This window comes from Dasypus novemcinctus, chromosome 6 (assembly GCF_030445035.2).
Source record: "Dasypus novemcinctus isolate mDasNov1 chromosome 6, mDasNov1.1.hap2, whole genome shotgun sequence".
NCBI lineage: Eukaryota > Metazoa > Chordata > Mammalia > Cingulata > Dasypodidae > Dasypus > Dasypus novemcinctus.
In genome coordinates this window covers 81,909,420-81,925,098 of record NC_080678.1, presented here as the reverse complement: position 1 = coordinate 81,925,098, position 15,679 = coordinate 81,909,420, and the positions used below count along the sequence as shown (strand labels likewise).

The 15,679-nt window shown below is 35.8% G+C and overlaps 1 protein-coding gene across 2 annotated transcripts in view; it reads right to left on the bottom strand.

The window, feature by feature from the left end:
• Nucleotides 1–15,679, bottom strand: part of MCU (mitochondrial calcium uniporter) — a 245,098-nt gene that overhangs the window by 31,432 nt on the left and 197,987 nt on the right. The window contains exons 1-5 of one of the 2 annotated variants that reach the window (XM_071215849.1): nucleotides 13,126–13,330; nucleotides 11,309–11,479; nucleotides 10,065–10,169; nucleotides 5,991–6,151; nucleotides 4,345–4,548 (exon numbers count right to left, since the gene is read on the bottom strand). In XM_071215849.1, coding sequence (XP_071071950.1) covers nucleotides 4,345–4,548; nucleotides 5,991–6,151; nucleotides 10,065–10,169; nucleotides 11,309–11,479; nucleotides 13,126–13,315 — 831 coding nt within the window. In that variant the 5' untranslated portion in view covers nucleotides 13,316–13,330. Of the gene's footprint in view, nucleotides 1–4,344; nucleotides 4,549–5,990; nucleotides 6,152–10,064; nucleotides 10,170–11,308; nucleotides 11,480–13,125; nucleotides 13,331–15,679 lie in introns of those variants that run through there. The other variant, XM_004473835.3, reaches the window with a different exon arrangement.

The window sequence follows — 15,679 nt, the reverse complement described above, 5'->3', positions numbered from 1 at the left end:
AAGAAAATATTTGGCAACGTTCTTCAAAGCCATATCATCATGGTAAAAGTAGTAAGACATGACAGGTAGACGTAAGAGGTGTAGAGTTACAGGTTGATCGCGGTCTCTGATCGCGGTCTCTGAGTCCTGGTTGTAGTTCTGGTGCACCTGTGACGGGGATATGGTCATCATGGTGGGCAGCTGAGGAGAGACGGCAGTGGCTGTATGGTACTGGAATGGTGGTGAAGGGCTGCTCAGAGTGGCTGGTTGACAGGTGCTAGTACCAGATTCCATTCAAACACTGCTGAAGCAGGAAACCATGGCAACTCTCCGCAAAGACATCTGGCTTCCTATGTGAATTTTAACAAATGTACAATACTAAAACGTAGTGTTAACAATAGGGTGGTGTATGGGAAAAATACACCTAATATAAACTATAGATATAGTTAGTAGTAAAATGTGGATATTCTTTTCTCTATTGTAACAAATGTTCTACAACAACACAAAGCATTGGTGGTAAGAGTGGAGTATGGGAATCCTGTATGTTATGCATGCTTTTTTGTAAACCCACAACTTCTTAAACTAAAAAAAAATTATATGGAAAAGTAAGAGGCCTCAAATAATTAAAGCCATCTTGAAAAAGATGAGTGAAGTTGGAGGACTCACGTTTCCTTATCTTAAAATTTATTACAAAACCACAGTAATTAAAACAGCATGGTTCTGGCACAAAGAGAGACATACAGACTAATGGAATAGAACTGAGAGCTCGAAAAAAACAACCATAACATTTATGGCCATCTGATTTTGGACAAGGTAGCAAAGACCACTAAATTGGGAAAAAATAGTCTTTTTAATAAACAATACTGGAAAAACTGGATCTCCATTTGCAAAATAAAGAAGGACCCCTACATTACACCATACACAAAAATCAGCTCAAAATGGATGAAAGACCTAAATATAAGGACTAGAATTATCAAACATAGGAAAGTACCTTCAGCACCTTGTGAATGGTTTCTTCATCTTTATGCCCAAAGTACAAGCAACAAAAGAAAAAAACAGATAAATGGGACCTCATCAAAATTTTTAAAAAAGACTTGTTTCTCAAAGGACTTTATCATGAAAGTAAAAAGACAACCTACATGGTGGGAGAAAATATTTGGAAATCACATATCCGATAAAGGTTTAATATCTAGTATATACAAACAAATCCTTCAACTTAACAAAAAAAGATAAACAATCCACTTTAAAAATGGGCAAGACTTGAACAGACATTCTCTAAAGAAGATATACAAATAGCCAGAAAGCATTCAAAAAGATGTTTAACATTATAGCCATCAGGGAAATGCTAATCAAAACCACAATGCGACGGAAGCGGATTTGGCCCAACAGATAGGACGTCTGCCTACCACATGCGAGGTCCCAGGTTCAAACCTAGGGCCTCCTGACCCGTGTGATGAGCCGACCCACGTGCAGTGTTGATGCGCACAAGGAGTGCCATGCCACGCAGGGGTGCCCCCCACGTAGGGGAGTCCCATGCAAAAGGAGTGCGCCCCATAAGGAGAGCTGCCCAGCGTGAAAAAAGTGCAGCCTGCCCAGGAATGGCGCCACACACATGGAGAGCTGACGCAGCAAGATGACATAACAAAACGAGATACAGATTCCATGTGCCGCTGACAAGAATACAAGCGGACACAGAACACACAGTGAATGGATGCAGAGAGCAGACAAGTTGGGGGTGGGGTGGGGAAGGGGAGAGAAATAAAAAAAAAAATCTAAAAACAAAACAAAAAAACCCACAGTGTGATACCATTTCATACCCATTAGAATAGATCTACTAAAAAACAGAAAATAAGTGCTGGAGAGAATACAGAGAAATAGGAACACTCATTCATTGGTGGTGGCAATGTAAAATGGTGCAGTCACTGTGGAAGACAGTTTGTTGGTTAGAACTATCCTATGAACCAGCAATCCCCCTACTGGGTATATACTGAAAAAATTGAAGCAAATATTGAACAGGTATTTGCCCACCAATATTCATAGTCACATTTCACAATTGCCAAAACATGGAAGCAACCCAAGTGTCCAGTAGCTAATGAACAGATAAAGAAAATGTGATAAATACACACGATGGAATATTATTCAGCCATTAAAAGAAATGATGTCCTGGGGAGCTGGTGTAGCTCAGTGGTTGAGCACAGGCTTCCCACATATGAGGTCCTGGGTTCAATCCCCAGCCCTGAGGCCTCCAAAAAACTTGCAAAAACACAGATGAATCCTGAAGACATCATGTTGAGTGAAATAAGCCAGATACAAAAGGACAAATATTGTACAATCTCACTGATTTAAAACAATGAGAATAAGTAAAGTCATCATGTCAGAATCTAGAATATAAATTCCCAGGGGTGGGGTGGGAATGCAGAATGGGAAGTTAAGGCTTAAAACGTACAGGGCTCCTATTTAGAGTGATGGAAATGTTTTGGTAATGGATGATGGCAATGATATTACAACAGTGTGAATGCAATTATTAACACTGAAATACATAGCTAAATATAATTAAAAGGGGAAATGTTAGATTGTATATATGGTAACAGAATAAAATTTTCTTAAAAAAATCCATCCATGGAACTGCACTACACAAACAATGAACCCTAAGTTAAACCATGGACTTTGAAAGTTCTACACCAATGCAAGGAGTTGGTGGGTGCATGAAAAGCCTGTATTTTATGTATGATTGTTCTGTAACCCACAACTTCTCTAATAAATTTTTAAAAATGGAGTGATTAAAAAAAAAAACAGCATTGGCAACAAAAATTAGTATTTAATAAATGAGCTTCTGCTGGTAAAGAATAGGCCAGGAGTATAAAGTGTTTAGGTAATTTTTATCCCTCTTCTGTGAAATTTATGAAAACAAAACAAACAAAAAACCCAACTAAACTCTTATCATCCTTAGGAGTAGCCCAAAGTTTAATTATTTGATTCATTAACATCAATTCTATCATTTCAAGAACTCAAAAAAAAAAAAAACCATCCAAAAAACATTGTCCCCATGTCTATTAAAGAGACAGCACAGTACTTAAAAAGTCAAGCCAACTTTGCTGAACAAGTTATCCTGTATCTAACCACTGTCTTCTTTGCCCTTGTATTCCATACTTAACTGTAGTGTATATATATATATGTAAATTGTTTTTAAAACAAATATACATATATTTGTTTTAAAAACAATTTACTGAAGCATATCATTCATATGTGAATATACATAAACAATACGGGTATAGTAAAAGTTGTGAACTTACAAAACAAACACGTATAACATCACACAGGACTCCCATACATCAAACCACCACCAACACCTTGCATTGTTGTGAGACATTTGTTACAAATTATGAAAGAATATCATCAAAATCTTACTATTAACTATAGTCCATATCTTACATTTGGTGTATTTTCCCCCCAACACAACGCTATTATTATTTTTTAAAAATATATTTTTATTACAGAAGTTGTGAACCTACAAAACAATCATGCACATATACAAACCCCCCCCACGATACCCTTCCACCAACACACCACACCATGGCGGAACATCCGCCACAGACCATGAGACAATATCAGACCACTACCACCAACCATTGTCCATAGAGTACACCCGAAACACTCCTTCCATACCTCCTCTCTATCAACTTAGATGCATGAACACTACAGTATTGTTGCCAACCACAGTCACACCAATTGTATTTTTCCCCTGCTTCTCTATACTGTGACCAACCCATAACAGTGATGCACATCTTCTCTAGCTCTTAGAAGGACAGTCTTGCATATGTACCATCAACCACTATTCTTACCCACCTCTGGGCTCACCACACCATTCATCCCTAGATTACTTTCCAGCCCTCTTTCAACTGACATTCACAACCTCAGACCACTCCTTCCAGCCACATTCCCACCCATAAACCACGTGCTACTCACTACATTGTGGTCCACTTGATTATTTCATTATTATTTTTGTTCATAAACCATGTAATTTATCTAAAGTGCACAATCAGTGGCATTTGGTATAATCACCAAGTTGTGCATTCATCATACTGTAGAATATTTTAAAGAACTTATCAGTTTATAGGGCCCTCTTCCTAGTCTATGAGCCCCAAGAGGGCAGAAGCCATGTCTTATATTCATCTCTTTATCTTTAGCACCTAGAATAATGCCTAATACATTCTTGGTATGCACTTAAATACACATGTGTACATACATATACGAAGGCAAGATGAGCAGTTAAGGAGAACTGGCCTTATAAAGACTGGGAGAAGAGGGAATGATTTTCATTACCAACACTTCATCTTATAAAGTTACTTAAAGAGGAATTCTTACCTGACGTGTCATTACAAAATATGCATACATTGCCATGGCACTTCCATAAGTGATGAAGTAAGTGACTGGTTCCATTATATCCCAGGAATATTCCCACCAGGTAAGCCGGGCCAAAATGCCAAACTGTGTGGCCATGTAGGCAAGTCCACCCCATAGCACCAAAGTGGTCCTCTTCTCAGCTTTTTTGCTAATCTCAATTCGTACCTGTGGGTCACACATGACCAATAATAAGGCATTTTGATATAAAACTAATTTAAAGTTCTTATTTAAACTATTCTAAATTCAGTTAAGAACTTAGGATTCATAACCTAGACATAAGTTAGCCCCAATTCTAATAAGTATATTTTGTCTTCCTAAATACTATCTGTAATTATCCCTGAACAAAATATTTTATAAGAATAACAAAAATTTTTAGAGCACTTGTGTTTTATGTTTCACCTTAGAAATGGCAGAAAATATGGCAAAAATATGGGGGTGAATATATTGGTTTCAACAACTCTTTATACAGCCTCAAGATTACTTTCTTTGAAAAAGAGAAATTAAAGTATTTTAACAGTCTCTCAAAGATTTCATCTATTATCAGTTTTTATACTATGGGTCTACTAACAGGCAGAATAGGATAGTGGGGGCAAAACCACATCCCAACTCTGTATTCAGAAGAGCCAGGTTCAGGACCCTGACTGGCAAAATCATCATTAACTTCATTATAAGGTGGTTCTGAGGGTTAAGTAAGAGAACAAGATAAAATGCCTGGCACAATTCTTGGCACACAGTAAATAATAAATGATAATTTTGTTACAGTCAGTACATAAAAGTTATTTAAATTTTGAAATGTCAAACTAAATCTCATCCCCTTTCACAATTCCTCAGATTTAACTTATCACACATTTCTATTGGTGTTAAACTTAATCAGAACAAAACGTTTTTCAAAGAAATAAAAAGCACAAGAGTATTTGTGTCTTTCCTTAATCTCTTATAATCTTATTTCTTAAAATTGAAATACTTGCATAATCATAAAAAAGGGTGACATATTCATTGTAAAAAATTCAGAAAAGTATAAAGAAAAATCAGTTATAATCCTATTATATTATTTAAATATTATATTATTAGCATTTCCAATATATTCTTTTATTTTTTGTGTGTGCATATATATAAAGGTGCATAGACATATGCATAAAACATTAAAATTGGATCATAGTATGTACACTGTTTTATAATCTACTTTTCACATTATATCATGAAATTCCAAAGTATACTAGATTTGTAAATCATTTTAAATCATTTGTAATCATTTTAAATAACTGCATCATATCTCACAATAGTCATCATTAACTTAGCTAAAATCATTATCCACTCTACTCAGAACCTTTCTTGATCAGCAATTATGTCATTCTCTGTCTTAAATGTGATAAATCTGGCTAGGGGCAGTACACTTAGTCATCAAAGCTTTAAGTCAATTATTAAGGCTTCAAACTATTCCTTTTTAAATCCTTTCTCAGTTTTGACTAGAACTTTTTCATGGTTCAGTCCCATAAAAGAATGGAGTTTAACATAACTCATTACATAAAACTTGGAGGCACAAAAGGAAGCATATTATAATCTGGAAAAAATACAGGTAGAAAAAAGTCTGAGATACAAATTCTCACCTTTTCCAAGGGAGCCAGTTGCTCTTTGAGATCCTCTAATCGTTCAATAAGCTCCCTTTCCTTATTTAACTGGTGTTGCTCAATGCACAGCGTGGTGTACAGCTGCTGGACCAGCGTCTTTACATCGTTCAGTGTTGCTGCATTTTCATGGCTTAAGAGGTCTGAAAGAAAATAAGTACATTAAAAAAAATCCCTTATGCCTAAAATCAAGACTTGCTATTTCTGAGGCTATTAGACAGTAAGAAAAAAGAAGATTCAAACAGTCTAGGGACTCCCATCTTGTAAGCCATTGTGATAAATTGGAGGACAGTGATAGTTCTTTTTAAAAATATATATTTTTATTATAGAAGTTATGAGCTTACAAAACAATCATGCACATGTGTAAAATTCCCATACAACAACCCTTCACCAAAACACCACACTGATGTGGAACATTTGTTACAGATTATGAGATATCATGATCAGACTATTACCACTAACTACGGTCCATAGTGTATATCTGGCCTATTTTTCCCATACCTTCTTATAATTAACACTGTAAATCTTTGGCATTTATGCAAGAATATTATAGTATTGCTATTAACTATAATCCATAGGTTATATTAATTGTATTTTTCCCATGCTTCTCCACATTCCCACCACCCTGCAATAGTGACATACTATTGCATTTGTAAGTGATAGTTGTTTTTTTTAAAAGTGGTAACTACAAATTTTAGAGAGTAAATTCATTTTTGGGCAACTAAAAAAAATGAAACCAATATCCTCTATTATATTCTTAGAAACCTAACTGCTACAAATGAAGCTACAGTTATGCTAACATTATGCAAAATAATATAAATAATAATCTTCATTAGATAAAGATAAATAAATTAAAGCAATATCTTGGAAACCAATAGAGAGGTTTTGAATTAATCTGATTATTATGCTTATTAAAATGCTGAGCTATAATTTAGATGTGGTCCTGCCATTTTAAATGGTGATTTTTCCCTCAGTAAAGTCCTAAGGAAAAGAAAAATAGTATTCAAATTTGCAAATACAAAGATATGAATAAAATGAGCATCATCCTAATAATCTTAACCCCTAGCTATCAAATGCTTCACATCTTGCCCTTGGCATACCAACTTCCATTTATTCCTGTTGGGGAAAGGCACAGATAGCTGGGATAGGCTTCAATATCATGCTCTACAAGGCATGATGTTATAACAACAACTGAAAGGGTAAAAACTTTAATCTTATTCAATATCTTCTTCTGTTAGTTCCATGCATTTCAACAAATCTAAAAATTATGTTTGGAGAATCTAATAACAATCTAATAAAACTCAGCTGATTTCAGCTGCCAAAGAATTAAAAAAAAAAAGGACCAGAAGTAAAGCTTTTGTTTTAGAATTTTACTAGTCTTATGCATGACATTTTGTTAGGTACCAGCATAAACTCAGTCCTCTTCTGAATAAAAATAATTCATGGTCAGAATTAGTCATATATTTTCAATATTCTTCAAGGACGTCCTTTAGTGCAGTTATAACAGAAACTGAATTTAAATAGGAGCAGCAAACTGGGTTAGAGAAGAGCTGATACAGTAAAATGGGATATTAGCGTCTAACACAATATCTTGTATGCTTCAATAAATGTGTGCTGAATTAATTGGAACAGATAAAAGCAAGAACACTTTGAGTTCAAAAAATGATCTATGTCAACAGGGTCTTCTTTTTTCTAAAGTTACAGTTTCCACATTTGCATACAGCTTACACACTTATGCATACCGCATTAAAGTTAAGTTTTCAAAGTTACCAGAAGAGGAAGTTAAGAAAGAAGGCTAAAGTTACTTGTCCAGAATGTCAGAGTAAAGGGGTAGAATGTCTATCTCCTGACCTCTGGCCTGGATACCTACATTAATATTTCTCCTGCAAGCTCAGTCCTGTTTCAACAGGACAATTCCTTAAGTAGGCATAAAAGATATATCTAACAAAACCCTTTCACATCTATTATCTCACGTTATCCTCATAATAACAGCCTTAAGTAAGTTTGGTACCCATTATTTATATGAGGAATCTGAATCCCGGAGAGATAAGAATTAACAAACGTTTATGTACTAGGTATTCATCTAGTCATTACAGAGGGGGGGAAGTCAAATAAGAGATGATTTCTTCCCTTAATGAGGTTTAGCAATGATATTCACAAAGTTACAGAGCCAGGAGGGAGTTTCTTTTTCCATTTCAACTTTTAATACCATGATTATACCATATTTGCTTAGGAATATAACAAAGAAAGGAAGGAAGGAAATAAGAAAGGAGGTAAGGAACACCTTCCTATGTGGTTCAGAGTTAAGTTGACAAAAGAGAAATTCAAGTGATATTTGGAAGGTAGAAGTGAAGGTGAAGTTGTCATGTGCTGAAGGTCCTGTGGTTAGAGGCAATGAGAGACAGATGTAGATTCCAGCCTGTCCTTGCTCTCCTCTGCTAGGCAACCAAGTTCCCTGGCAAGCTCTGATTTGCGCACTTGGGCCACTGCTTTAAAGAGCTGGTTAGTGACTCTTTTTGGATCCTCCAAGTACACTCTTTTGGATTCTTACTTCTTCAGCATCACCCACATAAGTAAAGTTTTATTCCTATAATAAATCCCTTAATCCATAATATTCATGTGCATCTATTTCCCTAATTGAACCCTGATTCATACAAACAGTGTATATCGTATGCTACTATTTGCATAAAAAAGGGGAGAAAGAATATACATTCATATTTACTTATGAGTACATAGACTATACCTGGTAAGAAAATGGGAAAAACAAAAACAGTGCTTGCAGGTACAGTGGAGAAAAGGATGGTTGGGGAATGGGTATGAGAAGAAAAGTTTTCCCCATTACATTCTTTTAGATTTTTGGAGTTCTGAACTGTGTGAATGTATTATCTTTTCAAAACAAATTAAAAAATTAATGTGCAATCACAATACTTTCTAACAGCTAGGAAAAGAATACAAAATGATAAATCACAGGAAATCTTAGAGCTGTGCAATTCTAGACATAGTTGAACCTACAGTTGTTATCTTTCTGGTCAGTGGAGATCTGGTACACTCAAGGGACTAGGCTTTATTTTGTCAGATCTTCTTGACAAGAAGAGTAAGATTCCAAGGCTTTGTCACAGTGAAAGAAAATAACAACTCCAAGCATTTGACCTTAAAAAAAATCTGTCCACACATGGGCAGATGAAGTTATAGACAGAGGGAAGGAGAGTCTGCTAATGGCTTAACAATAGCACTCCTGGGTGATGAGTATACTTTACTTAAAATACAATGAGGGGGAAGTGGATGTGGCTCAAGTGATTGGGCTTCCGCCTACCACATGGGAGGTCTTGGGTTCGGTTCCTGGAGCCTCCTGGAGAAGGTGAGCTGGTGTGGCAGGCAGGCATGGTGAGCTGATGCAACAAGGTGATGCAACAAAAGAGACACAAAGAGGAAAGACAATAAGAGATACAACAACCCAGGGAGCTGAGGTGGCTCGGGTGACTAAGCGCCTCTCTTCCACGTGGGAGGTCCCAGGTTTGGTTGCCATGTGTCTCCTAAAGAGAAGATGAGCAGATACAGAGACCACACAGCAAATAGATACAGAAAGCAGACAGTGACTGGAAATGAGGCAGGGGATAAATAAAATAAATCTTAAAAAAAAAATACAACGAGGTTGTAGCAGTTTGATATGGTTATGAATTCCAAAAATAGATACTAGATTATGTTTGTAATCTGGTTTCTACCTGGGCGTGATTAAATTATGATTAGGGCTTTGACTGGGCCACGTCATTAGGCATGGCAAAGGACAGAGTTGAGGGTTTCTGATACTGGAGTTTTGTAAACAGTGCTATTCCCAGATTGAATAAGAAAGTTAGGATAGAAAATTTTAAAAGGGAAAATCATATTTGATGTTCTGGTCAAAGTTGTAGCCAAGTACTGAGTGAGCAATTCAACTGAAATATTGTCTATTTGTATGTAAAACTTTCAGTGCTCTTTGAATACTGTCTCTTTGTCAAGATTATTCAGAGAAAAACTGAGATCTTTTCAAAATGCCACCCTTTCAGTGCTACTTTTTACCTCTCTTTGGTGGTCGCACATGATATGTTAAGTCATTAATGACCAGTTTAAAGTCGTCAAGGAGGAGGAGATCAATCCCTGTTGAGGCAGCAACTCGAACACCATCTGTGAAAAATTTAAATGAAACTTGTCACATGCCCATAATTATTTAAGAATGTTCAGGAAAAAGCAATCCTCAAAATAAACTTCAAACATAAACATTCGCATTTTAAATTTCAGATAACCTTTTGCTTCATCTCCCAGTTCTATGCTAAACAAAGTTCAGATTTTCTGAGGCTGTTTTTATGGCTTCAAGTCTGAAGGTTTAATAACATGCTTTCTATGCTCATGTTCATGTTATGAACAAGTGAAATATTTACTACTTATATAGCTATAGGAGCAGGTGGGAATTTAGGGTCAATGGGAGAGCTGCACGGACTTTGTACCTTTGTTATAGAAGGTGGTTGGTAGAAAAACATCATTTTCTAATATATGGTACTTTTCAATATAGTCACTGATTAGTTGCCAATAATTCTGTAGGGACTGATGTTAAAGTCAGTAAAGTACACTAAGCTGGTCTAATTATATCACTAGATGAGCTGAGAGTTAACTATATTTAAAATAAAAACTTAAAGTACAGAAATGTTGTAAACTGTTAACAATAGATGAATTCCAGGTAAAGGGTATTTATTGTGCTATTATTCAAGTTTTCTGTGGGTTTGAAATTTTTCAAAGTAAAAGATGTGAAAAGATTTAGGAAGCTTAAAAAACTAAATAAAAGAAATGGATGTCATGTTGAATAAGAATTTTTAGTGCCTTATTTTATATTCTTTTCAAATCATTAATTTTGGTAAACTTCTATGTCAAAGACATAAAAAGATATAAAAAGAGTCATAATAATTCATATCTCCAGAGATGGAGGCTCAATTACTAGAAAAATATATTCTACACCTACAGCTAATGATAAAAGGTCTCAATAATATAAAATGTGACTGATTGTTCATCCTTGCCCACGGCATTATATGCAAGTTGCTTTTGAATGAGACTTGCTGTGTACACACATTTGTTAAGACTGAATAATTATATTCTGAACATCACTGGGAGAGAAATTACTTTCTTTCCTAGCATTTGCTAAGCAAAAAAAAAAAAGTTTTCTAAAGTTAAGAATATAGGATTCTTTTGCAGAAGGGTGTATATATGTGTGTGTGGGGTTGGGGGGGAGGTGAGAAGGGGTAGGTGGGGATTAATAATGAAGGTGACTATACCTGGTGAATAGATTGCAACTCTGTCGATTCCTCGATCTTCTTCTTGCAGTTGTCGTAAAAACACACCAACAGAGTCTGAAATAGGCTTGAGAGTGAACTGGCAGCGTTCGCGCCGGGATGGTAACCTCACAGATATCACAGGTAACCCGTTTTGATAAACCACTGTTACATCTGAAGGAAAAAGACCCACAGATACATGATAATTAGATTATTAGATATTAGATATTAGATAATTAAATAATTGTCCTGGCTCCATTTAGTAAGATTATATTAAAATAGCCAGAGATTGCTGGGCCAGACTCCATAGCCTTTAGGAGGTGGCTCTTGGAAGAAACCCTGGGTAATAAATCTTCCTAAAGTAGACTAGTAAGTGAGACTCTTTCTCAAGGACAATATTTATAGGGCAATATTATATCCAAGGTGCTTGATACGTAAGCATTCTTTTATATAATATAGACATACTATGATTCTACCCAAAACAACTCCCTTCTTCTTCTCTTGAACATCTTCCTGAGTTTATTAGCTAGAAGCCAAAGATCAACTATTTGGGATTTTTTAACAAAAATTTATTAAGGGAAACATTATTATACGTTGTTCAATTGAATGGATCATCTACAACAATTACATCAATTAGGACTTTCAGTTTGCCATAGATTGCCTTATTTCCTTATTTTTTCCCTCAGTCTTGATTTACAGTCTTAGTCACTAAAACAAGTGCCGGGATAACCTTTTTTGAGTATAATTTGCAAATGAATTTTTAAAAAATAAAAATTTTAACCTAGAATTTTAAAGATACGTAACCAAACATTTAAATATGGTATATTAGCACTGAGGAAAGAAAGTAGGCTTCTGAATCAAGTCTGAGCTTGAATCCTGGTTCTGTAACGTTGGGCAACTTCTATAACTTCTCTAAGCCTTACTTTTTCACCTGTGAAATGACTTTAAACCCCAACTCATAGGGTTGTTGTGAGCAATAAATAAAATAAACCATTTTAAAACACTTAGTAAACTGATATGTGTTAATGTTTTTTATTAGCTTTTATTAAGAATGAATAGGTATATTTTATTATATTCTAAGGATTCATATTCTACCCAAAATTGAAGAGTTTAAAGGAAATTTGTATAGAATGATATTTTGGAGATTCTAAATGCATGAAAATTTCCCTAGTTGTAGTCATTTATATCTCATATCCTTATTCTAGCAATTTAAAAGGCCTATAGTGTATATATAAAAACTTCATGCTAAATTTATTGTATGATTTGCATTAAAAAAAAAAACCTTTGAGACAGAGTTTATAAACAAAATACACCTTTATTTTAAATGGACATTTTGATGAGTTTTGACACAATTAAAATAAAGGACATGGACTTTTGGGAAGATGGAGGATTAGAGAGGCACTGGATTCATATTTCTTCTAGAAAAATAGCTAGAGGACAGCAGAAACTGTCTGGAAAACTTTTCGAGGGCCTAGGATACCAGGGGAAAGCTGGGTACCACCCATAAGAGAGAGGGACAAAGAAAAGGAAACTCAGTGGGAAAGATCCATGAGTAAAGGACAGCTGCAGGTGCCCATCCCCCCACTCTTGAAGCAGACAGCAGTGGGTCCTTTAGCCCCTGGCTGGGAGCTACAGACTCCCCAAAAGGGGAAAGGGAAAGATTCAACCTGTGGCCAGTCCAACTTTTTGCCAGTGAACTTGGTCTGTGGTGTCCCATGAGTGGCCCTCTTCCAGGCTTGGTGGAGTCACAACATATGTTTTCTCTGGGACAAGCAGGGAACTAAAGAGAGCCTGCCTTCTCAAACACCCCCACTACTTACCTGGACTGGTTGCTGAGTCAAAATTTAATTCCTCCCTGGGAAAAGGAAGGGTGTGGCTGTTGAGGGAGAAGAGGAGATTCTGAGCAAGTTTGATTAGCAAGGCTTGGCTCTGAATAGTCTGACATGAGGGGGATTTCTCTGGGACATCAATTCTACACAGCCCGCCCCCGCAGGGTTCCAGGGAACACATTGCTCTTAGGGTTTTAACAAAAGGTTGGCAGAAGAACAATATTCGCTGGCAGAATAGGAAAGTGCATTCAAAGAAAGAAAGAAAATAAATAAAAGAGCGTTTTTACTACCTTTATTGCTCTCCTCCCCAAGGCCCCTGGAAACTGCACCCCATTGCTGGGTCCATGGGACTAATTTGAGTAGTTAAATAGGGGTGTTCCTAAATACCTAGAACAAGTTGAACCAATAATCAAAAAATACTGTTACACAGTGTTACAGTGTAATACACACCCATGCAACACAAATCCCAAGGCAAGCAAGAGAAACAGACCATCAGAGTGAATTCACCATCATAATCAGATGTCTAGACATCAGCAAAAAATTATAAGCCATACTAAGAAAAAGGAAGATATGGCTCAGGCAAAGGAACAAATCAGAGCTCCAGAAGAGACGTAGGATTTGAAACAAGTAATAAATGATGTTTCTACAAATCTAAATAAAATCAACAAGTTGAAGGCCAACATGATTAAAGGGATAAAATAAATTAAGAAGACCCTGGGAAAACACAAAGAAGAATTTGAAAGCTTGAACAGAAAAACAACAAGAGTTTCTGGGAATGAAAGACACAGTAGGTGAAAATAAAAATACAATAGAAGCATACAACAGCAGATTTGAAATCATAGTAAAAAGAATCAGCAATGGAGAAAATAGACATGGGGAAAAAAACAAACAGAATGGAAAAAAAAAATTGAGCAGAGGAACAGGGAGTTGAGTGATAGGACAAAGCCCAACAATATACATGTCATGGGAGTTCCAGAAGAAGAGAAGAGAAAAAGGACAGCAAGAGTATAGAGGAAATAATGGCTGAAATTTTCCCAACTCTCATTGAAGATATGAATATATATACCCAAGAATCACAGTGTAATCCAACCAGAATAAATCCAAATAGACCTACTCTAAGACACACAGTATTCAGAATATCAAATGCTAAAGAAAGAGAAAATTTGGAAAGCAGTAAGGGGAGAAGTGAAACATCCTGTACAAGAGATGTTCAGTAAGACTTACTATAGATTTCTCTTGAGAAACTGTGGAGGTGAGAAGACAGTGGTATGATATAAACAAGAAAAACCTGCCAGTCAAGAATTTTTTATTCAGGAAATTTATCCTTCAAATATGAAGATGAGCTTACTCACAGATAAACAGGAACTGAGAATTCATAAACAAGAATCAAGCTCTCCAAGAAACCCTAAAGGGAATTCTGCAGCCTGAAAGGAAAAGACAGGCGAGAGAGGCTTGAAGAGGAGTATAGAAGTGAAAATTACCAAAAAGAGTAACCAAAAGTGTAAAAAAGACAGATGAAAACAAGAAATGACATAAGAAAGTTAAAGGATATAATGATTGAAGTTAACAGCTTAGAGTAATAAAATTGAAGGTTACTGGATTAAACTCAACAATCAAAAGTCACAGGATGAAAAACAAACAAAAACATGAGCCACCCATATGCTGTCTGCAAGAGATTCACTTTAGACCCAAGGATACAAATAGGCTGAAACTGAAAGGTTGGAAAAACAGATTTCATGCTAACAGTAACCAAAGCAGGGGTAGCTATAGTGGTGTTGGACACAACAGATTTTAAATGCAAAAAAACTTACAAGATATGCAGAAGGCCAATATATAGTATAAATGGGACGATCCACCAGTAAGGACTAACAGTCATGAATATATATGCACCTAACCACGGTACCCCAAAATACATGAGGCAGATTCTGCCAAAACTGAAAGGAGAAATAGACAGCTTTACAATAGTAGCTGGAGACTTCAACATGCCACTCATGTCAGTAGATAGAACAACTAGATAGAATCAATAAGGAAATGGAGAACTTGGAGACTATGATAAATGAACTAGACCTAACAGACATACAGAACACTACACCCCAAATCATCAGGTTATACATTCTTCTTAAGTGCCCATGGAACTTTCTACAGGACAAACCACATGTTGAGTCATAAAACAAGTCTCAATAAATATAAAAAGACTGAAATTATAAAAAGCACCTTCTTTTATCATAATGGAATGAAGCCGGAAATCAGTGAGAGGGGAGAAAGGGGGAATGTGCAAATATATGGAGGCTAAACAGCACACTCCTAAAAATCAGTGGGTCAAAAAAGAAATTGTAAGAAAAATTACTAAATATCTTGATACAAATAAAGATGAGAAGACAATTTACCAAAACTTATGGGATACAGTGAAAGCAGGACTGAGAGGGAGATTTATAGCCTATATTAAAAAAGAAGAAAGAGCGAAATTCAAAGACCTTACTGAAAATGTGGAGAAACTAGAAAAAGAACAGCAAACCAATCCCAAATTAAGCAGAAGGAAATAAAT